Source organism: Protopterus annectens, chromosome 5.part1 (assembly GCF_019279795.1).
Source record: "Protopterus annectens isolate FY-2018-M chromosome 5.part1, PAN1.0, whole genome shotgun sequence".
In the NCBI taxonomy this organism is placed as follows: domain Eukaryota; kingdom Metazoa; phylum Chordata; order Ceratodontiformes; family Protopteridae; genus Protopterus; species Protopterus annectens.
The window spans coordinates 575,613,503-575,640,279 of NC_056736.1; the positions used below are offsets into that span (position 1 = coordinate 575,613,503).

Consider the following 26,777-nt stretch of genomic DNA (forward strand, 5'->3'; position numbering starts at 1 on the left):
TTAAGACTAAAGTGTACAGCTACTTAATATAATTTAAGATCATGAATTAACTGGTGGCCACATCACTTTACTTTTACCATATTACAAATCTTAACTGGGCCAGTGGCTTCATACCTTGTATAACACTCTACTAAACAGATGTAGATCTTTTGGGCTTTGCTACAGGTCAATGTCCTCCAAGTTCAATTTCCATTAGAGAATCCCACACAGCCCCACTCCTTTTTTTTTTTTTCTTTCTTTCTTTCTTTAGGAGGTTCTGTTTCTGACCTCTAACAATTCCCAATTCCATCTTTTAATCTCTGTAACCACCGCTTTAACCTCTTAATGAATGCTTTAAGACGGCAATATTTTCATATCTTTAATACATGTTATTTTATGCTAACTCAACTCAAAACATCTCGATATAGATGTTAAATTCTATTACAAGTGTTAGGCTTAGATTGTTCAATTCATCAGGGTACTGAAGCAACTCTGTAGATTCTCAAAAACTGTTAACAAGAACCTCCTTTACTATCGTATCTGCATCAAAAACTTCTCAAGTGAGAGAAATTTTTTTTTTTTTTTTTTAAAGTCTTGTAAGGGTATAGACATACTTGTGCAAACACTTCCATGTAACATATTCTAAATTTTCTTGATTTAGTTGCATGAATGACCATAATGAAAAATTGATTTTTTCTAGACATTGGTATACCCTCACCCACTTCAAATTACATCTGGAAAACTGTGGCAGCACACTTGGTAGACATATCATCTGTGGTCTGAAGTTATCCAGTGTTCACATCTCTGTTCATACTCTGCCAGATTCTGGCAAAGATGCACATTTAAACAGTTTAGATGAAACGAGAAAGTTCTGGTATTCATTGACCTGTCCCCTCACCTCCCAGCAATCTGCCAACTCATTTTGCTACTGGCAGACCATGATGCAGCTATACAGGCAGCCCTCAGGGGATTTCTGATGTATGGATCATCATAAAAAGTAAGAGGAGAAGATGATGTTACAATGTTTAAAGCCTGCAGCAGTTATCCACTTCCACGAATGAAGCCATTCAAGCAAAATGAACCTCACAGATCCCCAGTCTCAACCAGAGATTCATTAGAAATGGAGACACCTTGTAGCAAGAACCCAAACATGTCATACTTTTTCTCTCTCTTCCCTCATTGTCTGGCTCCTTCAGTGCCCCGGTCACTACTAGAGTTGTAACAAGGCTTCATCCTTTTACACCTCAGAGCCAAAATTTTTCTGATACCCGAGGATGTCTCAGTCTTATGAGAAATACAAAATGTGGGAAAATAATTTCACTATTTTCCTGTTAAGAAATTTGCCTTTAAGAAATTTGATGACAATACAATGCATAATTCAAACAGCCACAACATGCTGCTGGTGTCATACAATGATACGTCCCTAAACCTTCAGTAACTACATAAAAGTACTTCGGCACTTTTTGTTCTAGTGGCTGTTAAAATACTGAATATATTAAAAGGTTATGTGTTACCATAACTTGGCATCTATGTTGTCTTCCTTCATTCCTCCTCACAATAGGGTCTCAGATCAGAGTTTCACATCCAGATTGGCCACATTCTACAGACTTGGATCTGGCTCTCAAGCTCCTCCCTCTTACCCATAATCCACTACATCCACCAAAGTACCTCAGATACGAGTTTGCCGATTCGATACATCCAACACCCATAGCAAAGTAACAGCAGAAGTGGCTTGGACATGGGACATACTAGTCCCTACATAATTCAGGTTCCTCTAGAAGAAAAGGTAAGGGGGCTGGTTGGGTGGGAAAGAGCAGGAATGAAGGAAGACAACACAGATGTCAAGTTATGGTAAGACATAACATTTTAATTTGATGTTGTCTTCTTCATTCCTCCGCAAAATAGGGTCAGAGTCCCCAGACATGTAGATCCTGGGTGCCCTCATGGAAGAATATGCCACAGCACCATCGAACTAAAGCAGGCTCTGCTCCTAGATATGATATCCAACTTGTAATGTGATACAAAGGTATGCCACTCAGACCACATTGCTGCTGCACAGATTTCATCAATGGAAGTTCTAGAATAGAAGGCTGTAGAAGTAGCCATACCTCTGATGTGCCTGGGAGGTCTAGGCAATTCCAGTCCCTCAGATGAGTAAATGTACGAGATGCAGTCAGATATCCATTTCGCTAAGGTAATTTTAGATTACAGCCTGTCCAAGTTTATTAGATGAGAAAGCTAAGAAATGCTAATCAGACTTCCTGTGCAGGTAAAAACGGAGTTGTCTATGAACATCTAGAAGATGGAGAACATATTCCCCTTTATTAGAGAAATTGGTTAGAAGACTGGTAGCCACGGTGGTACAGCAGTTGCGTTGTAGCCTCACAGCAAGAGGTTCTCCCGTTCAATTCTCAGCTAGTGTGCGGGGGAGTGCCTTCTGTGTGGAGTCTGCATTTCCTCCCCGCGATCGAGTGGCCGCAGAAAGACATGCGTGAATGGGTGTGTCTTCGCTGAAGGTTGGGCATCGGGCTGGCAACTCGGCACCATAAAAATTTACTGCCAATCATTAGCGGACCGGAGTTCTGCTGTGGCGACCCCTTACCGGGAAAAGCCAAAAAAGACAAACTGGTAATTGGATGGCTTGATTAATATTGTTCTTGGTAGCTACCTTGGACATAAAGGACAGACTGGTGCGTAAAGACACACAGTCTTTATGAAAAAGTATGCAAGGAGGTTTTGAGGATAAGGATTGTAGTTCAGAAATCCTCTTAGTGGAAGTTACAGTCATCAGGAGGACAATCTTCCTGACAAACCTCATGTCGCAATTTGCTGCTTGTTAGAAGGGTCCCTGGGTCAAAGCCTGCAACACAAGAGTGAGGTCCCAAGGGGGAGATGGGCCCTTAATTGGAGGCCTTAAGAAAACACCTTTCATGAAGGATTTGCACAGTCTAAAATTGAACACAGAATGGAATTGACTTGCAGTACGAAAGTTGGAAATAGCTAACTGCAGTTTGATAGTCATGAAGCTAGCACCTTCATCGAAAAGGGTGCTAAGAAATAAAACGTCAAACTTTTGCTAAGAAATAATGTTCCTGCTCATGGCCCAAACAACAAATCTCTTCTTCTTACTGGTGTAGACTTTAGTGGAAGCTTTTTGCAAGGCTAAAAGAATTTTCTGGACCAGGGACTTGAGCCTGGACTGTCTCACTAGTGTTGTAAGTGGAGAAACCAAGCAGTAAATTTGAGGGCTTGAAGGTTTGGATGCTGCATCTCTGACTGATGAGAAAGGAGGTCCTGACTTGGCTCGGAATCCAAGGACGGTATTTCAGATGAGACCATAGGAAGGGGAAACCATACCTGACGAGGCCAAAGGGGGTAATGAGGATGACTGAGCTCTTCAACCTGTTTGGCTTCTGAAGAAACTTCAGGATGAGCAGAAGAGGAGGGTAAGCATACAGGAGGACCCAGGGGCCAATCGTGGGCTAGTGCATCCCTTAGGGTCTCCTCCGGGAGGGATAAGAGGGAAGAACTTGCTGCATTTGCTGTTGAGGGAATAGGCAAATAGGTCGCAGCAAGGTTGACCCCAACAGCTGAAGATAATGTTCACCACTGATTGAGGGACCACTCATGCGGAACCAGGAGCGATCTACTGAGTTTGTCTGCCACACCCTCAATGCCTCCCTGCACAAGACGTAAGAACAGGTTCTTCCTTGTTTGTTGGTGCACCACACAACAGACAAGTGTGTGTGTACTGCAATAGTCCCCAAGGGAAGAATGTTGTGAAAGGCTTGCAATGTCAGGACGACTGCTTTTATCTCTAGGACATTAATATGCAACCTGGCCTTGGTAGGAGACAATGTACCTTGGATGATCATCCCATTGTAATGGCCCCCACCCCAAACTGGGAAGCATCCATGGTCATGCTGGCAATATGGGGGGGGTTGTTCAAAAATGGTCTGCCTAGAATGCCATCTGACTATTTACCAACTGAGGTGACACCTGCAAATGGGAGTCAACCTGATGTTAAGAGAATGGCTGTGAGAGGATGGACCATTGTGTCACTAACACCCACTGGAGAGCCCACATGAAAAATCTGGCTAGAGGGACTAACAGAATGGCTGCAGACATTGACCCTAGGGTCAGCAGGATCAAAACGAGCCGTGGGGGTCTGTTGGGCTAATTCCTGTACCCGATTTCTCAGTGGTTACTTAGTATGAAGGAAGAGAAGCTATCCAATTCATTGTGTTGAGCTGCGTATCTGTGAATTCCAGGGTCTGTACCAAAGTAAGGTTGGATTTGCTCATGTTTATGGTGATGCCCAGAGAGTGTGAAAACTAGATTAAGTAATCCCTGGCTTGGTTTAGCAGATGCCTCATGGGAGCAGTCAGGAGCCAATCGTCTAAACATGGAAATGCCTGGAATCCTGAGCCTCAAGTGAGCCGCTAACAATGCCATGGATTTGGTGAACACCCAGGGGGCTGTGGTGAGCCCAAAGGGCAGTGCTCTGAATTGGCAATGACTCGCTCCCAGACAGAAGCGCAGATATCTCCTGGACTGCCTGTCTATTTTGATGTGATAGTATGCATCCCTGAGATCTTCTGAGCACATCCAGTCGTCCTTGTGCAACAGTGAAAGAATGGACTGAACAATAACCATTTGGAACCTTGACTTCTTTACATATTCATTCAATTTTCTTAGATGCAGAATGGATCTTGGGTCCCCTTTTCTTTTTTGGCATTAAAAAAAAAAAAAAAAAAAAAAAAGCAGGAGTAGGTTCCAAATCCTCTTTGCTTGGTTGGGACCTCTGGATGACTCTCTAATAGCTGTTGAATTTCTTGTGCTGCCTGTTCCCTCTGACTGGGTAGCACGTCGGGAAGGCTTTTGGAATTTGGGGGAAGAAAGGAAACTGAATAACCTATATTGTGCTTACCACCCAATGGGTTTTAAGTCAACTGGGTCCAGGCTTTTGGGTCCAAAGCTAGTTGGCCCCCGACTGCCTCCAGAGACAAGACAGTTGGGCAGTGCTTCAGGAGCACTGGTAGGGCTTACTGGGAAAGGATTTCCTAAATCCTGGTTCTGTGGATCCCCTCTGCCTCTAGGAAAGCATCTACCATCAAATCCTCCCCCCTCTGCCTCTAGAGGAGGGTTCCCCGTGTGGGTCCTGGAAAGGTCCTTGGAATTTGCATAACCACATTTTCCTACCTCCACGTTGGTTCCTCTAGAAGGCCCTCTTGGGGGGGGTACAAAATTTGATTCCAACAGCAGAAAGGGTCTTCCCATCATTTTCGCTGCAGGTAGGTGCATCTTGAACTGACAACATATCCTCAACCAGGCATGCCTCCTCAGGGAAAGTCCTGAACCAGATGCTAGTGAGGTGTCCTCCGTCGTATAGAAGATTAATCTCATCGATGACTTGGCGATGGACGAAAGAGTGGTCAGCTTGAAAGATGCTTTCTAAATGAGCCAGGTAGTTCAATGACCTCAGTGCAAAAGTGGCCAAGGCGCAGACATACTTCCCAAACTGGTCTAGCACTCAAGACGCCTTGTTAGGTGGATGGATATTAGCAGTTTCTTCTGCTACCTCTTTCTTAGTGGCTGCCGCCACCACAATGGCATGGACTATGGGGCCCTTACTCCAATGTTTCATGTTTGCAGGGGGTACTAGAAACCTATTGGGTCATTTGGGTATGGGGTTCATGGCATCCAGCTCCTTCCATGCCCGGCGGGACTAACTCAACCAAGGGGTGTCACCCAAGACGCAGATGGCCCATCCCGAATGCCTCCAAGAGAACAGACTCCTCAGAGGAAGGAGGTTGGGCAGACCACCCACCCTTCTGCTTCAGAATCTCTAATATGTCCCCAAATGAGACACCTTCAGGCAGGGGATCCTTCTCCCTCATCAAAGTCAGTGTCCTCTGTTAAAGACTCCAATGGGGAGTCAACATGCCTTCTTCCGCATGTCTTCTTCCGAAGAACTTCCTCAGCTGGGTACTCTGGAGAAGTGTCAGAAGGGGATTCCTCCAGAGCAGTGAATTCTCTAAGGCTGCTCAGGGCAGAAAGACTTGTGGTAGGAGGAGTGGGAGCAAGGCCTGGATCCGATGAGGGTACTGGGGTGGATTGGGGAACATAGGCCATCAGATCTCCAACTTAGGAGAAAACCCTCTCCAATACCTGAAAGGCCAAAGGACCAGGAGAAGCCCCATCTCCCCCAAAGCCAAAACCACTGATGGAAAACTGCAAGGGCTCACCCAGGATCCACGGCACCCAGAAGGGCTTGGACCCGAAATGTCGAGTGCTGAGGTGCCCAAGGGAAGGGTGGGGAGGGCTCAGAGAAGAATGGAGATGACCCCAGTCCCCCCAATCTAGCACCAACACCATGGCTTTGAGACTTGCTCTGCTCAGAAAAGGCTGGAACAGGGCTAGTCAAGGGCATCCTTGACAACAAAGAAAGCGTCACCCATGCTGAACCAGACACCCACAGTAGTCCCAAATCCTGTGACTCCGAAACAGAGGGTCAGATCACAGAAGAAGGCCTGATGTAATGGCCAAGGTACTCATGGATCTAATATGGGACTGAGCCAAGACTACTCCCATCTGGATCTGGGCTTTGAGAAATCTCCTCACCCTGTCCATATCCGCGCCTCTGATCAGCTTCTAAAGGACCCGGATAAAGCCGACGGAGGGGGGGCGGGAATGCTTCAACTTGGAAGATACTGCAGGAGACCTCAAAGTCCTCTGATTTGAAATTACAGGATCAGATGTAGGAGCCGTCAAAGGCAGAAGAGTGATGGTAGTAATATCCCCTGACCAGAGTGGTAATTTCTTTAGGTCCGAAGAAGTTGGATACAAAGATTTCTTAGGCTTCTTAGCTTCAAGAGTGTCCCTCGGGGAAACAGGAAGGGACCTCTTTGTAGACTCTTTAGCAGTAGCAGAACAGGAAGAAGCAGCAGCCACAGAAAGGGTCTGAGCTTCCGGAGCAGAGGGGGAAAGAAGTCCACTAAGAATCAATTTACTACTATGGTCAGCTAATGCCCACAGACTGAAAGCAGCACAAATGTTACAATCCACTTTCATCTGGTCAGCACCAAGGCAGTACACGCACTCCTTGTGGGCATCATAGTTGGGGGATTTTATGCCCACAAGTGCAGCATTTAAAATCAGGTGAAGGTTTGTCAGCTATAACTGAAAAAAAAATGCCAAAACCTGAACAAAGCTAACGGTCTAGAAATACATGTAAGCTCTAGATTTTTAACTCAAACTTTAAATTTAACCTTAAATTTAACTTTAAATGTACTTTAGATGTACGATAAGGAAAAAAAAGAGAGACTGCTAACAGAAATTTTTTTGTTTTGTTGCAGGAAGAAAAAACACACACACACATTGGACGAAGGAAAAAAAATAGAGGAAGGACTTACAGAATCCACCTAAGGATAAAATAGCAAGAGAACTTTGAAAAACTCTATCCACAGCTTGAGACCATGACAGTGTCCTTTATGCTAAAGCGACAAATGGGATCTGAGGTACTTGGGTGGATGTAGTGGATTATGGATAAGAGGGAGAAGCTTGAGAGTCAGATCCAAGTCTGTAGAATGTGGCCAAGCTGGATCCTATTGTAAGGAGGAATGAAGAAGACATCAGATAGAACAGTTTTACTCTAATCATCATCATCTTCTTTCGGCTGTTCCCGTTAGGGGTCGCCACAGCGGATCACCCGTTTCCATTTCTTCCTGTCCTCTGCATCTTGCTCTGTCACACCAACCACCTGCATATCCTCTCTCACCACATCCATAAACCTTATCTTAGGCCTTCCTCTTTTCCTGTTACCTGGTAGCTTTATCCTTAACATCTTTTTCCCAATATACTCTGCATCCTTTCTCAGCACATGTCCAAACCAACGTAATCTTGCCTCTCTGGCTTTGTCTCCAAACCTTCCAACCTGGGCTGACCCTCTAATTTACTTATTCCTAATCCTGTCCACCCTCGTCACACCCAGTGCAAATCTTAGCATCTTTAACTTTGCCACATCCAGCTCAAACTCCTGACTTTTTGTCAATGCCACTGTCTCCAACCCATATAACATAGCTGGTCTCACTACCCTCTTGGAGACCTTCCCTTTCACTTTGACAGGTACTCGTCTGTCACAAATCACTCCTGACACTCTTCTCCACCCACTCCATCCTGCCTGTACTCTCTGCTTCACCTCTCTTCCACACTCACCATTACTCTAAACTATTGACCCCAAGTATTTAAGCTCATCCACCTTCGCCACCTCTACTCCTTGCATCCTCACCATTCCTCTGTCCTCCTCTCATTCACACACATACATTCTCTCTTACTCCTGCTGACCTTCATTCCTCTTCTCTCTAGAGTATATCTCCATCTCTCCAGGGTCTCCTCCACCTGTTCCCTACTCTCACTACAGATCACAATGTCATCTGCAAACATCATAGTCCATGGGGACTCCTGTCTGATCTAGTCTGTCAACCTGTCTATCACCACTGCAAATAAGAAAGGGCTCAGAGCTGATCCTTGATGTAACCCCACCTCCACCTTAAACGCATCTGTCACTCCCACCGCAGACCTCACTGCTGTCAAACTACCCTCGTACATATCCTGTACCACTCTTACATACTTCTCTGACACTCCTGACTTCCTCATACAATACCACAACTCCTCTCTAGGCAACCCTGTCATATACTTTCTCCAAGTCTACAAAAAAACACAATGCAACTCCTTCTGACATTCTCTGTACTTCTCCATCAACACTCTCACAGCAAACATTGCATCTGTAGTGCTCTTTCCCGGCATGAAACCATACTGCTGTTCACTAATCATCACATCCCTTCTTAACCTAGCTTCCACTACTCTTTCCCATAACTTCATGCTGTGACTGATCAATTTAATCCCTCTGTAGTTACTACAGCTCTGCACATCACCCTTATTCTTAAAAAATCGGTACAAAACACTTTCTCCATTCCTCAGGCATCCTCTCACTTTCCAAGATTTCATTAAACAATCTGGTTAAAAACTCCACTGCCATTTCACCTAAACACCTCCATGCTTCCACAGGTATGTAAATCTGGGCCAACAGCCTTTCCATTCTTCATTCTCTTCATAGCTATCCTTTACTTCCTCCTTGCTAATCCATTGTACTTCATGATTCACTATCCCTACATCATCCAACCTTCTCTCCCTCTCATCTTCTTCATTCATCAACACCTCAAAGTACTCTTTCCATCTCCTCAACACACACTCCTCACTTGTGAGTATGTTTCCCTCATTAGCCTTTATCACCTTTACCTGCTGCACCATCTTTCCTAGCTCGGTCCCTCTGTCTAGCCAATCGGTACAGGTCCTTTTCTCCCTCCTTAGTGTCCAACCTTTCATATAACTCTTCATATGCCTTATCCTTAGCCTTCGCCACCTCTCTTTGCCATGCACCTCATCTCCTTATACGCCTGTCTACTTTCTTCATCTCTCTGACAATCCCACTTCTTCTTTGCCAACCTGTTTGCCTGTATACTCTTCTGTACTTCCTCATTCCACCACCATGTCTCCTTGTCGTCCTTCCTCTGTCCCGATGTGACACCAAGCACCTTTCTAGAAGTCTCCCTTACTAGCTCTGCTGTAGTTACCCAGCTATTTGGTAACTCTTCACTGCCACCCAGTGCCCGTCTTAACTCATCCCTGAACTCCACCTCACAATTACTTTTTTTCAATTTCCACCATTTGATCTTTGGTGCTGCCCTCACACGCCTCCTCCTCTTCTTGATCACTGTCATCCTACAAACCACCATCCTATGCTGCCTAACTACACTTTCTCCGACCACCACTTTACAGTCTCCAATCTCCTTCAAACTGGCCTTCCTACATAAGATATAATCCACCTTTACTCTACCAACAAGGCAAAAACAATGCAGTCAACTACTACTACTGACTCATCAGTTCACTACACTGGTAAACAAATAAAAATAAATAAAAACCATTTATTTTTATTATTTTATTTTACATTTGTTGACCGGGCTAGTCCAACTGGATGTATGTCCGTTTTCAGTAGAGGCCCGGGGAGAAAAGCTCCATAAGTTGTACATTTTCACAAAAAGGCATAAATGGTTACATGAGAAACATAGCAATTGAAACAGACAATATAAAAGGGTAAAAATAAATGGCATAAAAGGTTACATGACATCACAGCAAGTTAAACAGATAATATGCAAAATACAATTTTTTTTTTTTTTTTTTTTTTTTTTTTTTTAACAAGGGTAATGTTAGAGAAAAAAGTTAGCATTAGTCTGGATTAGTGCAGGAGCAAAGCCAGTGTTTATTGAGATAGATTTTTAGTTGATATTTGAAAAGTTGGAAAGAGGTTAAAGAAGTGATTTCAGAGGGTAGTTTATTCCATGTTTTTCCAACAGTGTTTGAGAATAAACTGTCACCTGCATTATTGTTAGGTTTGATAGTATTAATCAGAAGTTTATTAGAAGAGCGTAGTTGTTTCAGGTTATTGTATGGAGAAATAAGGCTAGAAAGTATTGGTGTGTTGGTTGGCTGATATAGAATCTTATAAGCAATTAAGATCTGTTGAAGTACCAGTTGGTTAGGAAGTTCAATCCAGCCTAGTTCTTTTAGGTTTAAGCAGTGATGAGTTCGAAAAGGAGATCCAACAGTGAATCGAGCTATGTTATGATAGGATGTTTCTAATTTCCTCATGTTATTTTTGGAAAGATTAGTGTAAATGGGGGAAGCATAGAGAAGAGTGGAGATTAGGTGAGATCTAGCAATGGTGGACCTTGCTGTAGGTTTTAGGAAAGGTTTGATTCTGTACAGGGATCCAATTTTTTTATTAACTAATTTTATGGTGTTATTGATGTGAGAGTCGAAGTTGAGGTTATTATCAATAGTTATTCCTAATAGTTTTGTGGTCATGTCAGGAGAGATGAGTGTACCATCAGTGGACGCAAGAGTAAAGTAAGGTGGGGTAGATTTTCGGGTAGTTCTGAAAAGTAATAGTTTGGTTTTCTTGGGGTTAAGAAGTAGACAACGGTAAGAGAACCATTGTTCTACAGAGTTAAAAGCTTTTTGAGTAAGTGACTGGAGTTCTGTTTGAGAGTTAGCAGTACAGATTATAGTTGAGTCGTCTGCATATTGTATACAGGTAGTAAATGGGATAGCAGATTGAAGGTCATTAATAAAGATTGAAAATAGCAAGGGGCCTAGGATTGAGCCTTGAGGTACGCCTAAGGAGATAGGTAGAAGATTAGAAAGTGAATTTTTCCAAAGTACTGCCTGTTGACGATTTTCTAGGTAAGATGCAAACCAGGACAAGGCAAGATGATCAAGAGCCAGAGATTGTAGGATATGAAGTAAAAGTTTATGATTCACCATATCAAAAGCTTTGGATAGGTCGATGAAGACCGAGGATGATAGATAGTTGTTGTTACGATTAATGTTAATGGAGTTAGTGAAGGAGAGTAAAGCAGTAGTGGTACTGTGTGAGGGTCTGAAACCATGCTGACCGTTAGAAAGTAGGTTGTTGTTGAGAAGGTGATTTAGTATTTGTTTATGAATACATTTTTCCATGATTTTTGCGATTGGTGATAGGAGAGCTATTGGACGAAAGTTAGAGAAATCATTAGAGTTTCCCCCTTTATGTAGTGGGATGATATGAGATATTTTCCAGATAGAAGGGAAGATTCCTTCCTTTATAGATCTATTTATCAGGATAGAAATAGGGTAGGCTAAGGCTTTGGCACCTACCTGTAGGAATTCTGCAGGCAGTTTGTCTGCAGAGGGAGTGGTAGGTTTTAATTTTTGGAGCAGAGATGTGATATAGGAGGTAGAGACTGGTTGTAAGTGGAGGGTAGGAGGTGGATTTGATGTGGATGGAAGAAGACTTAGGAGGTGTCAGGAGATAGATGACTAGCAAGTGTTTGGATAGTATTTGTGAAGAACGAGTTGAAGTCATTTGCTGTTTGTTTAGGGTTCTCTGGGTTAGAGTCCTGGGGATTAGGTGTAATGGAATGACCTGGAGACAGAAGATTATTAATAGTGGTCCAGAATTTTTTAGGTTCCTTATTAGTGATATTCTGCAACTGAAGGTAGTAGTTTTTTTTGTCTGTCAGGATAGCTCTTTTAGTGCTGTTTCTAAGCTCTCAAAAGTTTTGGCGATCGGTTAGATTTTTAGTGGTACGCCATTTAGACCATGATTTATTTCTAAGAATGATTTTATGCCTAGTATTATTAGTTAGCCAGGGTGCTACTTTTGCTTTGGTTCTGATGGTACGAGTTGGGGCATGTTGATCTAAAATTGATAAGAATGTAGAGTTAAAGTATTCTACTGCTTCATTAAGGGGAAGATATTTCAGTGAGGACCAATTGCAATATTTTAGATCAGCTAGAAAATGTTCAGAGTTAAAAGTCTTTTTTGTTCTCAGTGTTCTAAGTGTGGCAGTTAAGGCTAGGTTGCTTTTGTGTCTAATGACATAAGTTAAAGAATGGTCGCTTAGATCATCTGGAAGGGTACCGGACTGGTAGGTTTGTTGGGGGGTATTAATCAGAATCCAGTCTAGGATAGATTCATGGTTATTGGATTTATCAGTTCTGGTTGGACAGTTAATGAGTTGAGAGAAGCCATATAGGTTTATGTGGGATGTAGGGTTTATACTATTAAAATAATTCCAATCAATGTTAAAGTCACCTAGAACTAGTGTTTCTTGAGGGAGGTTGTTTGTCAGCAAGTTAAGGATGCATTCTAAAGTGTTAGTGTTATTTCCTGGGGGGAGATATACACAAATTATGTTAATAGCTTTATTAGGGTTGATTTGAAGTTTTGAGCTGATTACTTCTGCATTATTGTCTTGAGGAAGGTTAAGATTTAGTATACTAATTTGTAGTTGTGCTTTGTACAGAATTGCTACTCCACCTCCCTTTTTGGTTTTACGGTCCAGTCTAAAGATATTATACCCGGGAGGGGTAATTTCATTATCCTTAATGGTAGGTTTTAGCCAAGTTTCTGATGAACATAAGATATCAAAATGGTGAACATCTAAAAGGGCATGGAGTTGAGAGATTTTGTTACAAATGCTACGAATATTAAGATGAGCTATAGTAAGAGAGTTGGTATAAGTGTTTGATGTTATAGGAGAAGCTTTGTCTAGTTTAATGTAACTATTAGTGTTTGCGCTATTTGGGCCAGGGTTAGGGTGAATGTCCCCATCCAACTGTGATTGGAGAAATAGGAAATATTGGAGCTGGGACTGTATATGTAAGATGTCAATATATTTTTTATTTTTCTGTTTGCTTAGCTTAAAGTAAGCAAGTTTGTGGTGTTTGGGAGATATGTAGTTAGGTTTGGTAGTAAGATTTAAGGTGGATGGTGTAAAAGGTGAGATAGGTGTAGAGGTATGCTTAGAGGGAAGCACTAGAGTAGAGAGGAGTGTGTGTTCATAGGAGGTTAGGTGATGAGTAATCAAAAGTGGCGGTAAGAATGTTAAACAGATAGTTATTTGAAAGTTTATTGGGAGAAATAATGTCCCCATAGTGAAAGTTTGGGAAATTAACAGAGATAAAGAAAAATAGAAGAGGAAGAAAGCAATGTAGTGTTAAGACTTTAGGAGGTACTAAAAATAAACAAACCAAATTCCAGCAACACCATACTCAGAACTACAACCAAAGCACTCTGAAAGTGTGGTCACCAGAGCTGGATCATGCTCAAATGGGGCCATAGGCAGGGTAATGCACCATCTGACCCCCCCCCAGTGTAGCCATTCTGGTGTCCCATTACTGTCTCTCCCTCTAATGATCATAAACACTGTTCAGAACTGTCAGCATGTATACTATTTTCTTTACCTCTGAAATGAAGACACAGATCTGGATTTAATTTAAAACTTTATTTATCCTTTGTTGACCAGGTTAGTCCCACTGGGCTACTAAGCCTCTTTTCAGGGAGGCCCTTCGTGGTATTTATACTACTAAGAGAAATTTGGCCAGGGCATTGGTAAACTTTCCCCTACTCTTCACAACAGCTCAAGTGCATGTAAAAGATCTCACAGAAGCTACCATCAACACAGGCAAGATGGGGCCTCAGTTTAACATCTCATCTGAAGGACAACAGACCCAGAAGTGCAGCGCAACCCCTAAAGTGTACTGTAGTGTCAACGATCTATCCACATGGTGTGGGAGTAGAACTTACCCTTCTACACTAAAGAAGAGTACCCTACATATCGCATTAACACTGCTTTCAAATGTTATAGCACAAAAACTTATTGCCATTTGCTAACTAAAATATTTGCACATTGAAAGCAGACTTGGCATGAGCAACAGTAAACTTCTTTTCCATTGAAGTTCATATTCATTGAAAATGCACTGAAACTCCATTCATTAAAATACATCTGGCCAGTGGCAGATTGAGTGTACGGTGATCCCCAGGATGTTTTCAAAGCATGGGCCCACTGCATACATTTTTAAAAACATGCATAAATGTACATGTTATATTATTCACCTTCCTGATTTAATGCATTAAATGCTGATTTAACAGCAACATTTGAGTGCATTTTAAATTTGTAGTTTTGCATATTTTTCCATTAAGCAGTGAAACAAAATGTATGAATCAATAAATGACAAAAGTACCAATTTTAAAACATTTCAACCAACTCTGACCAACTGTAACTACTGGGTCTGGTAGTTGGTGGAGAGGATTAAGGCTCATGTCTCCTGTAGTGAAAGTGTAGGGTTTGAGCCTGAACAACTTTAACCTGCCATATCCAACCAGGGCATTTTTACATGCACACACTTCCAAGTTTCCTGGGATTATCCTGTCAATGAAAATAAGGGTTCCAAAGCTTGTATCTGTGATGTGTGTTTGCAGTAAATCCTAAACCAACAAGACAAAATATATAATGATGTTGCTCCAATGCAATTTGGAAATCATATCTCACACATTGATCTGTGTGTCTGTAATTCTAAAGTAAGACACATGCAGACACTAGTGCATCCATAATGCAAAACAGTATGTAAAAAAGAAAAGGAATTTTTTTTTTTTAGTTTAAATTAATGGTGTGCCCCCCACCACCATGGCAGCTTCCTAGGTCACCTAGTGCTGGATCCCGCTCTGGTGGTTAACCTTAGGTGAAGTATGCATTCATACACCTTCCTGCATGGAATGGTAACTACCACAAAGAGCACCTGCAGTTACAAGCATGTATATGGGATCACTAAATTAAAGGGGGGGGGGGGGGGCAAATCATGGCAAACAGAAAGAGGAGCCACTATCACAAAAATACAATAGAGAAATGGGCATCTTACATTCACTGACAAAATTAGCTGTTGTAGAATTAAATTTTAAAGGGCAAGAGCTTCTCTCAAAAATATTAAAACCATTCAACTTACCTTGTGGTCTGACACATCTGGATTTATGCAAATTCATACACGTGGTGGAACAATATGGCTCCATGCTTCCATTAGCTCCTATGCACTGAGTCATGTCAAAGTACCTGCATTGAGTTCTACACCCTGTACACGGTGTTAATTTGCCATGTTTCTAGAAAACACAGAAAATAATGATACACTGGTAGCACAGTCTGTAGCAAAACACAGAGAAAACAATTTGCAGACTCCCTATGTAAACACACACAAGATACTCTAAACACGCATCATTAAAATACACACACTGATTTCAGAACAAACTGGACTGTGCTCCTAAACCAGCCACAATAACTTAGCAACTTTCTTCTACCATTCAAAACTTAAAAACCTACACTACACGAGGAAAAAGTAACGCCCCCTAACAATTTCCTAATGTATACAAATGAAAAATAGACTCAAAAGGGCAAAATAGATATCCCAAAAATAACTGAAGGAGGGAATGACTTTACAAAGCAAAGCTATTACCTTGTGTATCGATTGTTACAGAAAGTACCTCCCGTGGCTTCTGAATCTTTCTTGAAGATGTTCTGAAGTCGAGACAAATCAGTCTCTCAAAAAGTACTGCCACATACCCTTGCTACAAAATATAATACAACATCACAAGTACTTCCCTTAATGTTAGACCTACGTGAACTGTGACCATCTTCAAATCATTAGGACTCTGGTCACAGGTCTGACAACTCAGCACCTGAAACTTTCCCAGGCTTTACATCCTGCCCCTTATTCTGTGTTCCTTATCCATTCTTCACATCTATACAGACTGCTGCTCAAAAGCACAATACCAATTACAAAAATTATATACAAGCAATCTGCACACCGGAAGTCTCTCCCTTAAACCTCATCTGCCTGAGGATGAGGAAAGAAGGCAGTATGCTGAAGATGTGACAGTGCTCATGCAGACCTGTTAGTATACAACTTTCATGCATTTAGGAAAATCTGTGATGAAGCAAGCTAAATATCACACAGATTACTGTTTTACAGAATGCTCAAGATGGAAACTCTTTTTCAGCTGTGTGTACTACAAAAGCAGAGAAGCAAGGCCTGTTTATATTTGCTATAATGCAATTTAATACAATGTAAAAATCACTTAGTCCAGGTGGCTTTCAGAGACTTTGAATCTCAGTTTGTTAGCAGCGCAGGAAATAACCAACTAATTACCCCTTTTTATTGATTTTTTTTCTGAAAATGTAAAATCTTAAATGTCTACACAAATACATAAAAGGTAAAAACACTCGCCCTTACTGGAGCAATAAGGGGGGATACGCAGATTGATTTATTAAAAATGTAACTAATGACTCACTGAGTAAGAATGTGGGGCCTGTTCAACAGACTATGCTTGTGAAAGAACAGAAAAGGAAAAGTGATACAAAATGGACTGCATTTCTGCAATCCTTTTTGCTAGGGTACTAGAAATTAGAAAAGGTTTTTCCAAGACACAATAATTAAGTCAGCTGTAGATACTGCCTTGAATGGAGGCAATGTTAATTTCTTCATGCTAAGGAGGAACTGGATACTTAAATGAAGGCCTGATGTACAAAGTACCCTAAAGGAACGTCTTACAAGTTTTATGAAAGCCAGTGAGTAACTGCAGAATGACTGATGGAAAATTAGAAACATCTGAAGGATTTACTTTGATAGAATAACTAATGCCTGTACCAAACATTTGGAAAAGGTAATATATGCCCCCCACCTTGGTTTAGTCTGTCCTTCCGGCCACTTTAGTACCCCGTCCATCATTGGGTCTACCTGCTGTCCCCTCCCCCTGACTTTCCCAAGTGATACAGGTCAGCAAAGATCCTAAAGGTGTCCTGGGGGGGGTGTGGTGCCAGCAACTCCTGCTTCCCGAGCAGTGGTTTTATGACCTATCCTTATTTCCCAATCCCCCACCCCTGCTTTCATTAGCATGTCAGACGGTTATTCTCTGCGTTGGACCACGCTTCCCCTCAAGGAGAGTTTCAGAATGCTCTCCCCCCTGGATAGGCACACCCTCATCCCTCCTTGCCAGCACCTCCAATACCAAAGACGCTAATCAAGCCAGAGTCAACTGAAATATAATTAGGGTTTTAACCCTCTACACCATGACAGTGGCCAGGTATGTTTGGTATTAGCTCGTCCACAAGATGTCCAACTTCTCCAGGAATAGAAAAGGACTCTGACGTGGTCCATGCCAATAATCTCACAACCTCTTGACAGAATGAATAAAAAGGAGTTCTTCCTGCTTGTTAATGTAACAAACAACAGCCATACTGCCTGATATAAGTAGTGCTGAATGGCCTGCAGAATAAGAAGGCTGAACCATCCTCATTTCAAGAACACTGATGTGCAGACTGTCCTCCAAATACACATAAGCACCTTGGACCACTTGCCCTTAACAATGCCCTTCCAACCCTCAGTGAGGAGTCCTTGGTGAAAGTCACTTGGGAATATGAGAAAGTGAAAAGAACTGCCCAGAGAATGGATAAAAATTATGTAACCGCCGAGGACAACTTTATCAAGCTTTGTAATTTCTTACCTGATCTATTTTGTTCTGAGAATCTCCTGCAGGATCTTCATGTGAAACCTGGCATGAGGGGTTGGGAACGTAGTTATCAGACCTGGAGTTCGGTGGCAAGGAACTGCCCCAGATGAATACAGTTGAAAAATTTAAGACAATGCCTTCTAGAAATTAAGAATCCTTGCTGGAAGAATACTGTTCTAGAGCAAAACTGATAAATGCATGACTATGTGATGGCCACATCAGTGACTTACTGGTGTTATCTGTTATACCAAAGGACTAAAACCGCTCGGACAAATACCTCTCAACTTCAATGCAAGAAACCTGGACAAAGCCTGACAAAATGGGGGGGCAAAAATAAGGACACGTTTTAAATATTGCTCTTATAAACTTAGAAAGCTGCTAGAGTAACAGGGCTTCTTTTGACATATATTTCTGAAGGATTTGAAGTCTGAAACTCAAATGTATGTCATTGTTTAGTGACTTCAATCCTCTGATCATCCCAGAGATTTGTCAGAAAATTAGAAGTTATGTACTCACCATAACGTTCCATCTGAGTAGGTGTATTCATTTGTCTGCAACCTGTGGGTTATGGATCCGATATCGGATCCGAACCGGCATGGTTTTCCAGCTATGGATCCAAGCTCTCAGCTCCTCCCCTCACCCATAATGCCCTGCTCTACCCTCATGACCTCAGATCGAGTTTGCCAAAGCAACAATACCCTAAAAAGGGTAACAAGGAATATGCAGGAAACTGAAAGGCCAGGGGGATAGGAGGGCGGGATGGTTGCAGACAAATGAATACACCTACTCAGATGGAACGTTATGGTGAGTACATAACTTCTAAATCTGAAGTAGGATATTCATTTGTCTGCAACCTGTGGGACAGAGTCCCCAGCTACCTGAATCTTGGGCGGCCATCATGGAAGGATATTCCGAGCACCGCTGAGCCAAAGGATGCTCTACCCCTAGATGCAAGATCCAACTTATAGTGAGAAATAAATGTATGAGATGAAGCCCACGTGGCTGCTGCACAAATATCATCTAGAGGAATCCTAGCCTTGAAGGCTGCCGAGGTAGATACTGACCGGGTTGAATGGGCATGAACACCCCGGTGCGGGCCTTCCTGACGCTTGATAAGCCAATAAAATGCACTGTGAAATCCAGCGGGACAGAGAAACTTTAGAAATTGGCTTGCCCAAATTGAATTTTGCAAAGGAAATAAACAGCTGGTCGGATTGCCTATGACCAGCTGTCCTGTTGAGATAAAATCTAAGTTGCCTGTGAACATCTAGTGAGTGTAGCTTATATTCACCTTTGTTTTCATACTTAGGGAAGAAAACAGGGAGGTTAATGGATTGATTGATGTTTGCTTCAGAAGCGATTTTAGGAAGGAAGGACGGGTTGGTCCTGAGGGAGACACGGTCCGGATGAAATACCAAGTAAGGAGGTTTAGCTGATAAAGCTTGAAGTTCAGAAACTCTCTTGGCTGATGTAATGGCTACCAAAAGGCTGTCTTGTAGGACAAGAATTTAAGATCCACCGTGGCAGCGGGCTCGAAAGGGGGAGCGGTCAAGGCCTGTAGAACCAAAGAAAGGTCCCAAGGAGGAACTGCTTGCTTTATAGGGGCCTGAGAAGGAAAGTACCTTTAAGAAATGTTTTGCACAATTTGGCTGACATAAGAGGATTAGACTCTTGACCAATGTGATAGTGAGAAATTGCCGCCAGTTGAACTTTGACTGTGGAACTGCTGGCACCATCATTAAAGAGAGAGGTTAGAAAATCAAGCACTACAGGGAGAGGAACCGTGAAGGGATTTAGGCCTTGCCGCTCCGCCCACACAGAGAAACGTTTCCATTTGCTTCGTAAACCTTTCTAGTGGATGGTTTATGAGCCGCCACCAAAATAGCCTTTACCGGTGAAGAAATGGAGTCCTTATCAAGAGTGGAACTGGAGCAGCCAAGCGGTCAGCTTCAGGTTGTCCAGGTTCGGAGGAGGAATGCAGGATGGATGGGATATCAGATCCGGAATGGGATCTAGAATCCAAGGAGGATTCACCGAGTGAGACCTTAGAAAGGGGAACCAGATCTGTCGAGGCCAGAATGGAGCAATGAGAATCATTCTGCAACCCACCCGAGAGGCTTTCTGAAGAACTTGCAGCATCAGAGGCAAGGGTGGATAGGCATACAGAAGACCGGGTGGCCAAGCATGCACCAGAGCGTCTCTTGGGGTACCTCCGGGAGGAGGTATTAGAGCGAAAAACTGTCGCACTTGGTGTTTGAGGGAGAAGCAAAGAGATCGCATGAAGGGGTTCCCCACCGTGCGAATATGCGTTCCGCTACTTGACAATTGAGAGACCACTCGTAAGGGGTCAGAATGGTGCGACTGAGCTTGTCCGCTAGGATGTTGGACCGACCCGGAATGTGCGTTGCTATGAGAAAGCGATTGGTGGAGATTGCCCATTCCCAAACTCTCATGGCCTCTCGACAAAGAGGGTATGACCTTGTTCCCCCTTGCTTGTTGATGTACCAGACAACAGACATATTGTCCGATTGAATCGCAATTGTTCCCAAGGGAAGAAGGTCCTGAAGTGCTAGCAACGCTAAGAGCACTGCTCTCATCTCTAGAACATTGATATGCAGTAAGGTCTCTGAATCGTTCCACGTGCCTTGGACTGTCCGGCCCACAAAGTGCCCGCCCCACCCGAGGCGGAGGCGTCCGTGGTCACCGTGGCGAGGGGGGGAGAAGCACAAAATGGGCGACCCTCGTGGAGATCCGGGGAGTGGAGCCACCACAAGAGGGACCGCTTGCAAGCCTTGCTGATCGCTATGGGATGATGCATGGGGAGAGCAAGGTATGACCACTGTACTAAGAGCGTCCACTGTAGAATGCATATTGAGCCTGGCAAGAGGAAGAAGTGCTATAGCCGAAGCCATGGACCCTAGAGCCCTCAGGACCAACTCCGCTGGAACAGAACTTGAATGGAGAATGGCCCGCACCTGGAGCTGCAGATTTAGAACTCTGTCCGCAGTGAGGAAGGCTCGTAAACTCCTTGTGTCTAGTCTGGCCCCTATGAAATCTAAGAGCTGTGTGGGCGCCAGGTTGGACTTTTTTGTATTTATTGTGATGCCCAGAAATGGAGCAAGATGGAGAAAGGAGTCTCGCGCCAAGAGAAGTAGATGCCTTGTTGGGGCGGTAAGGAGCCAGTCGTCCAGGTAGGGAAAGACCTGCACCCCCTGAAGCCTCAGGTGGGCCGCTACCACTGCTAGTACTTTGGTAAACACCCTGGGGGCTGTGGTGAGACCAAAGGGAAGGACCCGGAACTGGTAGTGACTGGCTCCCAGCCGGAAGCGGAGAAACCTCCTGGAGCGCCTGTCCATCAGGATGTGGTAGTACGCGTCCTTGAGATCTATCGAGCACATCCAGTGATCTTCTCCCAGAAGGGGGAGAATAGATTGCAGAGTGACCATTCGTAATTTTTCTTTGGGGACTGCCAGATTCAAGAGAGAGAGGTCTAGGATTGGTCTTAGTTCCCCGTCTTTTGGCACTAAAAGAATCTGGAGTAGAACCCTGATCCGATCTGGTCTGGGGGAACGGGCTGGATGGCTCTTTTCTTTAGCAGATGGCCAATTTCTGCCAAAGCGGCCTCCCTTTGACCGGGTGGTACGTCTGGGAGGGACTTCATCTTTGGAAGGTGAAGGAAAGGAATGCGATATCCCTGGATATGATTTGGAGAACCCAGCGGTCCGATGTTATGGACTCCCATGCCGCTAGGTGCCCAACGTCCCCGACTGCCTCCAGAGTAGAGCAGTCGGGCAACCCCTCAGGGTTGCTGCGCGGGCCGTTCAGAGAAAGGTTCCCTGGACCCGAAGTTTCTGGGAGCCCCTCTGCCTCTAGGGCGGCGTCCTCCCTGTCCTCCTCTGCCACGGAAGGACTGGTTGTCCAGAGCAGGCTGGGACTGCTGCGACTTCCGGAACCACATCTTCTTCTGACCCTTTTGGTTCCTAGAATAGGGCCTCTGGGGTGCAGAGAAGCGGATTCCGACGGCAGACAGCGTCTTCCCGTCCTTTTCGCTCTGGGTCAGCGTCTCGCGAACGGTCTTGCCAAACAGAGCAGAACCATCAAAGGGGGCGTTCGCAAACGACGCCTTGAAGGGCTCAGAAAAATCGCAGTGACGGAGCCAGGCCTGACGTCTAGTGACCAGTCCTGTCCCCGCAGCTCTAGCGGCCCCCTCCGTAGCATGGGAGAGTAGCCGCATAGAAGTATTTGTGACTGACCTAAGAGTGGCCATTTTGGTGGAGTGCAGAACTCTGTCCTCCTCCGAAATGGACTCAGGGGGGGATGCAGCGTACTCCTTAATAAGGTCTCGCTGCATCCGAATAACATGTGCCAAATAGTTCAGCGCCCTTACCGAGAAGGTCGCCGAACTGAACATCCGCTTCCCCAAGCGGTCCATCATCCGAGACTCCTTGCTCGGTGGGTGGACTGAGGGACTCTCCTGAGCCAGTTCCCTCTTTGTGGCCGCCGCCATCAACATGGCATCTACAGGAGGCCCCTTACTCCAATGGGTCCTGTCGGAGGGCGGACTAAGGATCCTATCAGGTCTTTTGGGAATTGGCTCCACGGTGTCCGGTTCCTTCCACGCCCTGGTGGTAATAAGGTCCACCAGGGGGTCGGCAGGGGGGGACACCCAAGAGGTAGACGGGCCCGTTTGAATGCCTCCAAGAACACGGACTCTTCAGAGGAAGTCTTGGTGACAGACCACCCCCCCCTAATACGGAGCATTTCCATGATGTCTCCGAAGGAGACATCCTCGGGGGGTGACCGTGGGGAGCCTTCCCCTTCCTCCAAGTCCGTGTCTTCAGTGAGAGACTCGGGGGAGTCAATGTGCCTCCTTTTGCACGTATGCTTGCGAGGGGCCTCCTCTGGGGGGCTGTCAGAGGAGTCCTCGCAAGCAGCAATTTGCTCCATGGGAGCAACTTGGGGCACAGAAGCGGGCTGTCCCAGGGGCCGGATGGTGGTAGCCTGGGCCAGTGCAGAGGGAGCGGGCGGAGCGAAGCAAGTGCCGGGGTCCGGAGACCCTCAACAGAGCCCTCTCCACTACATCAAAAGCCGAAGGGGAGCCGACCTCGACCAAAGGATCCGACAATCGGCTCCCCCTCGGATCCGAAGAGTGGATCGGAGCCGGCGCCAAGCACTCGGATCCGAAGGGAGAGTGCGCTGCGACACAGACGGCCCCGAAGGGGCACTGATGCCCCCGGATCGGCTCGGATCCAGGCTCCGAGATCGGGTCCGGCACTTTCGAGGGCAGGGTCGGATCCGGTACCAAGTACTATCGGCTCCGACCTCCCCGGCCCGAAGCTGCTCGGCTCCAGTTGCTCGAACCCGGAAAGCGGGTCGGAGAAGGAGCAATAGGCTTAAAAAGGGTGTTGAGCTCCCGGAGGGGAGGCAAGAGCACTCCCATCTGCATCTGGGCCTGGACGAACCTTCTCATCATCCGGTCCAGATCAGCATCCGAACGGCTATGGGTAGATCTCGACGAGGCTACCGAGGTAGGCCTGGAATGCCTCCTCGATAGCCTCGACGGAGATCGGGTCTCCTCCTCCTCAGGACCCGGTGAGAAGCACACAGGGGACCGGAGCCGAGAAGGAGGAGACCGAACCGACAACGGAGCCGGGGGAGAAGCCCGCTTGGCTGGCGGAGCCGAAACAGAGGTCTCGGCCCGCCGCAGGTGCTTCTCCTCCGGTCCTTTTTAGATGCATCCCTCTCCTCTCCAGAAGCGGGAGTTTGAGTCCCAGGAGCAGGAGGGGGTGCCACAGGGGGAACAACTGCAGCCGCAGGAGTCCCCGAAGGAGCGGAGGTCGGAGCCGAGTCCGGCGGTAAAAGACCCGCCAAGACCAGCTTGGACCTCCGCTCCCTCAGTGCCCTGGGGTTGAACCCTGCACAAATGGAACAACCAGATGTGAGGTGTTCAACCCCAAGACACTTAACACACCGAGTGTGGCCATCAGCCGGTGAGAGCTTATGGCCACACTCGGAGCATTTTGAAAATATAGACTTAGGCTGTTCAGCCATAATCTATAAAACCCAAAGTTACAGAAAAGTAACTTAAACAACAAAAGAAAGCACACAGGCCTACACACACACTCTACGTACAGCGAGGGGAGGGAATAAAAATTATTACTGTAACTTAAAATAAACTTAAAACAGTCTATATTAACGGGAAACCTACTACTTTCACACAAAAATTGTTAAAGAAACAAAAAATTCTCTGTTTTTAAACAAGAAAATAGTCTACTTAGCTGAGAGCTATGTATCCACATCCAGTTACCAGCGCGGCAAACAAGATCTGAGGTCATGAGGGTAGAGCAGGGCATTATGGGTGAGGGGAGGAGCTGAGAGCTTGGATCCATAGCTGGAAAACCATGCCGGTTCGGATCCGATATCGGATCCATAACCCACAGGTTGCAGACAAATGAATATCCTACTTCAGATCCACAATTTTTACGAGGAACAGACCAAAAATATGAGCCAAAAATCTGGACAATTGAAAGGTATGATTCAGTGCTGACGCTAAACTCTCCCAACACTACGGCAGTTGAGATCTAGTTGTCAAGGCACTAAAAAAAAATATTACCTGCAGCCTTTGGTTCATCAAATTTATTACCAAGATTGCAACAACTCTAAGTGCTTGCTTAGAACAAATGAAACACCTGAAACTGGTAGCAACTAGCCCCTACCCAGACGCAGAGGAATGTTCTTAAATCCCTTGCAAAATTTTACATGTAAACAGTATCTTGGAGGTCCAAACAGTACATCCAATCACCTCCTGGCAAGCAAGGAAGAACTGCACCACAACCATCTGGCACTTTACATTATATATAAGCCGGTTGAGGTCCCCGAAGTTTAGTGCCAATGTCACCAATACTTTCTAGACCACAAAAGCACCTGAAGTAATACTTTGATTCTCTCCTGCCTAGTGGGACCCTCTTGGAAGAGGCTTTTTACAAATGACATAAGGCCTCTTTTCCTGCCACTCTGTGGCTGGGGTGGGATGCATGGCAAAGGAAGGTGGTGTATTTTTTCGGGGGGGGGGGGGCAATTATAACCGTTTAAATTCACCTGTCTTGTGTGATTGCTACACACACTTGAGGGAGAAATGGACCTTCAAAAGTGCCTCAATATGGGGAACAGGAAATTTACACTAGGCTCGACACCCATGTCTCTTATGGAAAGAGGTAGCTTATAAACGCCTGGCCCTCAAAATCCTGTCTGAGTAAAGGACATCATCATTCTTTTGGGAAAACTTGGCTAGGCTTAGAAAGGCACCCTGGGTCATTAGCCTAGTAACAATCTATGAATTTATGAAAAAGTGGGAAAGCTGGGCAAGCCTTCAGGATTCTGCTGCTCCTGTGATCCTCCACATAACCAGTCACAGAATCCACACTTAGGCTAAGAATATCTACCTCTGACGGGTATTTTTTTTTTTTTTTGCTTCGTTTCCCTTAACTGTTGCTGGATTGTTCTGCATCTTCAGAAAAAGCACATTGTGGAGTCTTAAACTGAACAGTTACAGTAATTTTCTTCAAGCTTCGTTTTTATTTACTGTGGGAACAAAAAGAACATCACAACTGATTGAGACATTAATAAAGGGCACCTTGAAGCCTCGAAAAAAAGTGGCAAGACAAACAGGCATGGTGCTCCACAAAAACGCTATTGCCTATGGTCCTCAACACACCACCCATGCATGTCATGCCAGGTGAACGGTTAGACTGCTAGAACAAGCATTTGCTCCCTTAGGGCCTGGAGTCACCACCTCAGAATCTGCCACAGGGCTCTTAAAGGTGTTTGTGGAAATCCTAAACCCTGTAAAATCTGTCAGGCTTTCAAGGGGCAGAGAGTCTGGTTACAAAGAAGAATTGATGAAGACATTGTCTACCACCTGTAAGACAGGACAGTAGAGCAAGGGGGTTGTGCTCAAGGAGATTAAAAAAGTCCTAATCCTCCTTTTGGACTGGGAGTAGTCCTGAGCTTCCCATTTGATGTGCTCCCTCAAGGTATGCAAAGATTCCTCAAAGGAAATATTTTCCAGGAGGGGTGGGGTGGGGGGTGTTCAAGCAAGGTTCTCCTTGGAGTCAGAATCCCCATAGGAAGCAATGGATGCACCCTCCTCAAAGGTGAATTCATCCCAATCAAATTCATCATCCAAGTCCAGTCAGAAAATTCTTCTGGAGGGGTGCCCCTTTTTCTTTTACCTGGGGAGGTCTCAGGGGGAGGAAGGCACCTGGATCTAACCAAGGAAATCAAATCCTCAGCCAACCTCACAAGGTCTTGCAAATTAGGCTTGGGAGTTGATGCCATAAGTCCTAGGCTGAGACAGGGTGGGTACAGTTTTCTTGTGAAAGGCCTTTGGTTTTGGCCCAAGGCCAACCTCTACACCTGGATGAATAGACTCCCTCAGGTGGTAGGCCAATGTAATCCCTTGACGTGAATAGCTGTGACCCGTTTTTAAGTGGTCATTGGAAGCCAGCACCTGTGCAGTGGTCACTGACCCAACTGAAAAACTAAGCCCCTCGCTTTGCAAGGAAGAGGAGGGACCCGGAAAAATAGACTCCAAATGGGTTTCAATAGAGGTCTGTGCCACCATCTCAGTTGTGGAAGGGGGCTGCAAAGGTTCCTCATCTTCCTTAACAATTACAAGCCTAAGAGGACTGGTCAACGGCAAGAGAGTATAATGTATAATATGAGGTCCTAAATCTGAAGCACTTCTTTTGCCACCTAGGGAAATCTGCTTCATCTCAACCAGCAGACAACATGGTACTCGAATGCCTTGACTACTCAGGGAAATATTTAGCTAGAATCTCAGCCCTACGCTTGATAC

At 44.8% G+C, this 26,777-nt stretch overlaps 1 protein-coding gene across 2 annotated transcripts in view; it reads right to left on the reverse strand.

Moving 5' to 3' along the window:
- Positions 1-26,777, reverse strand: part of ZMYM2 (zinc finger MYM-type containing 2) — a 2,217,537-nt gene that overhangs the window by 1,377,611 nt on the left and 813,149 nt on the right. For both annotated transcript variants that reach the window (XM_044073197.1, XM_044073196.1), the window contains exon 6: positions 15,367-15,517. In XM_044073197.1, the coding sequence (XP_043929132.1) occupies positions 15,367-15,517 (151 nt within the window). The remainder of the gene's footprint in view (positions 1-15,366; positions 15,518-26,777) is intronic.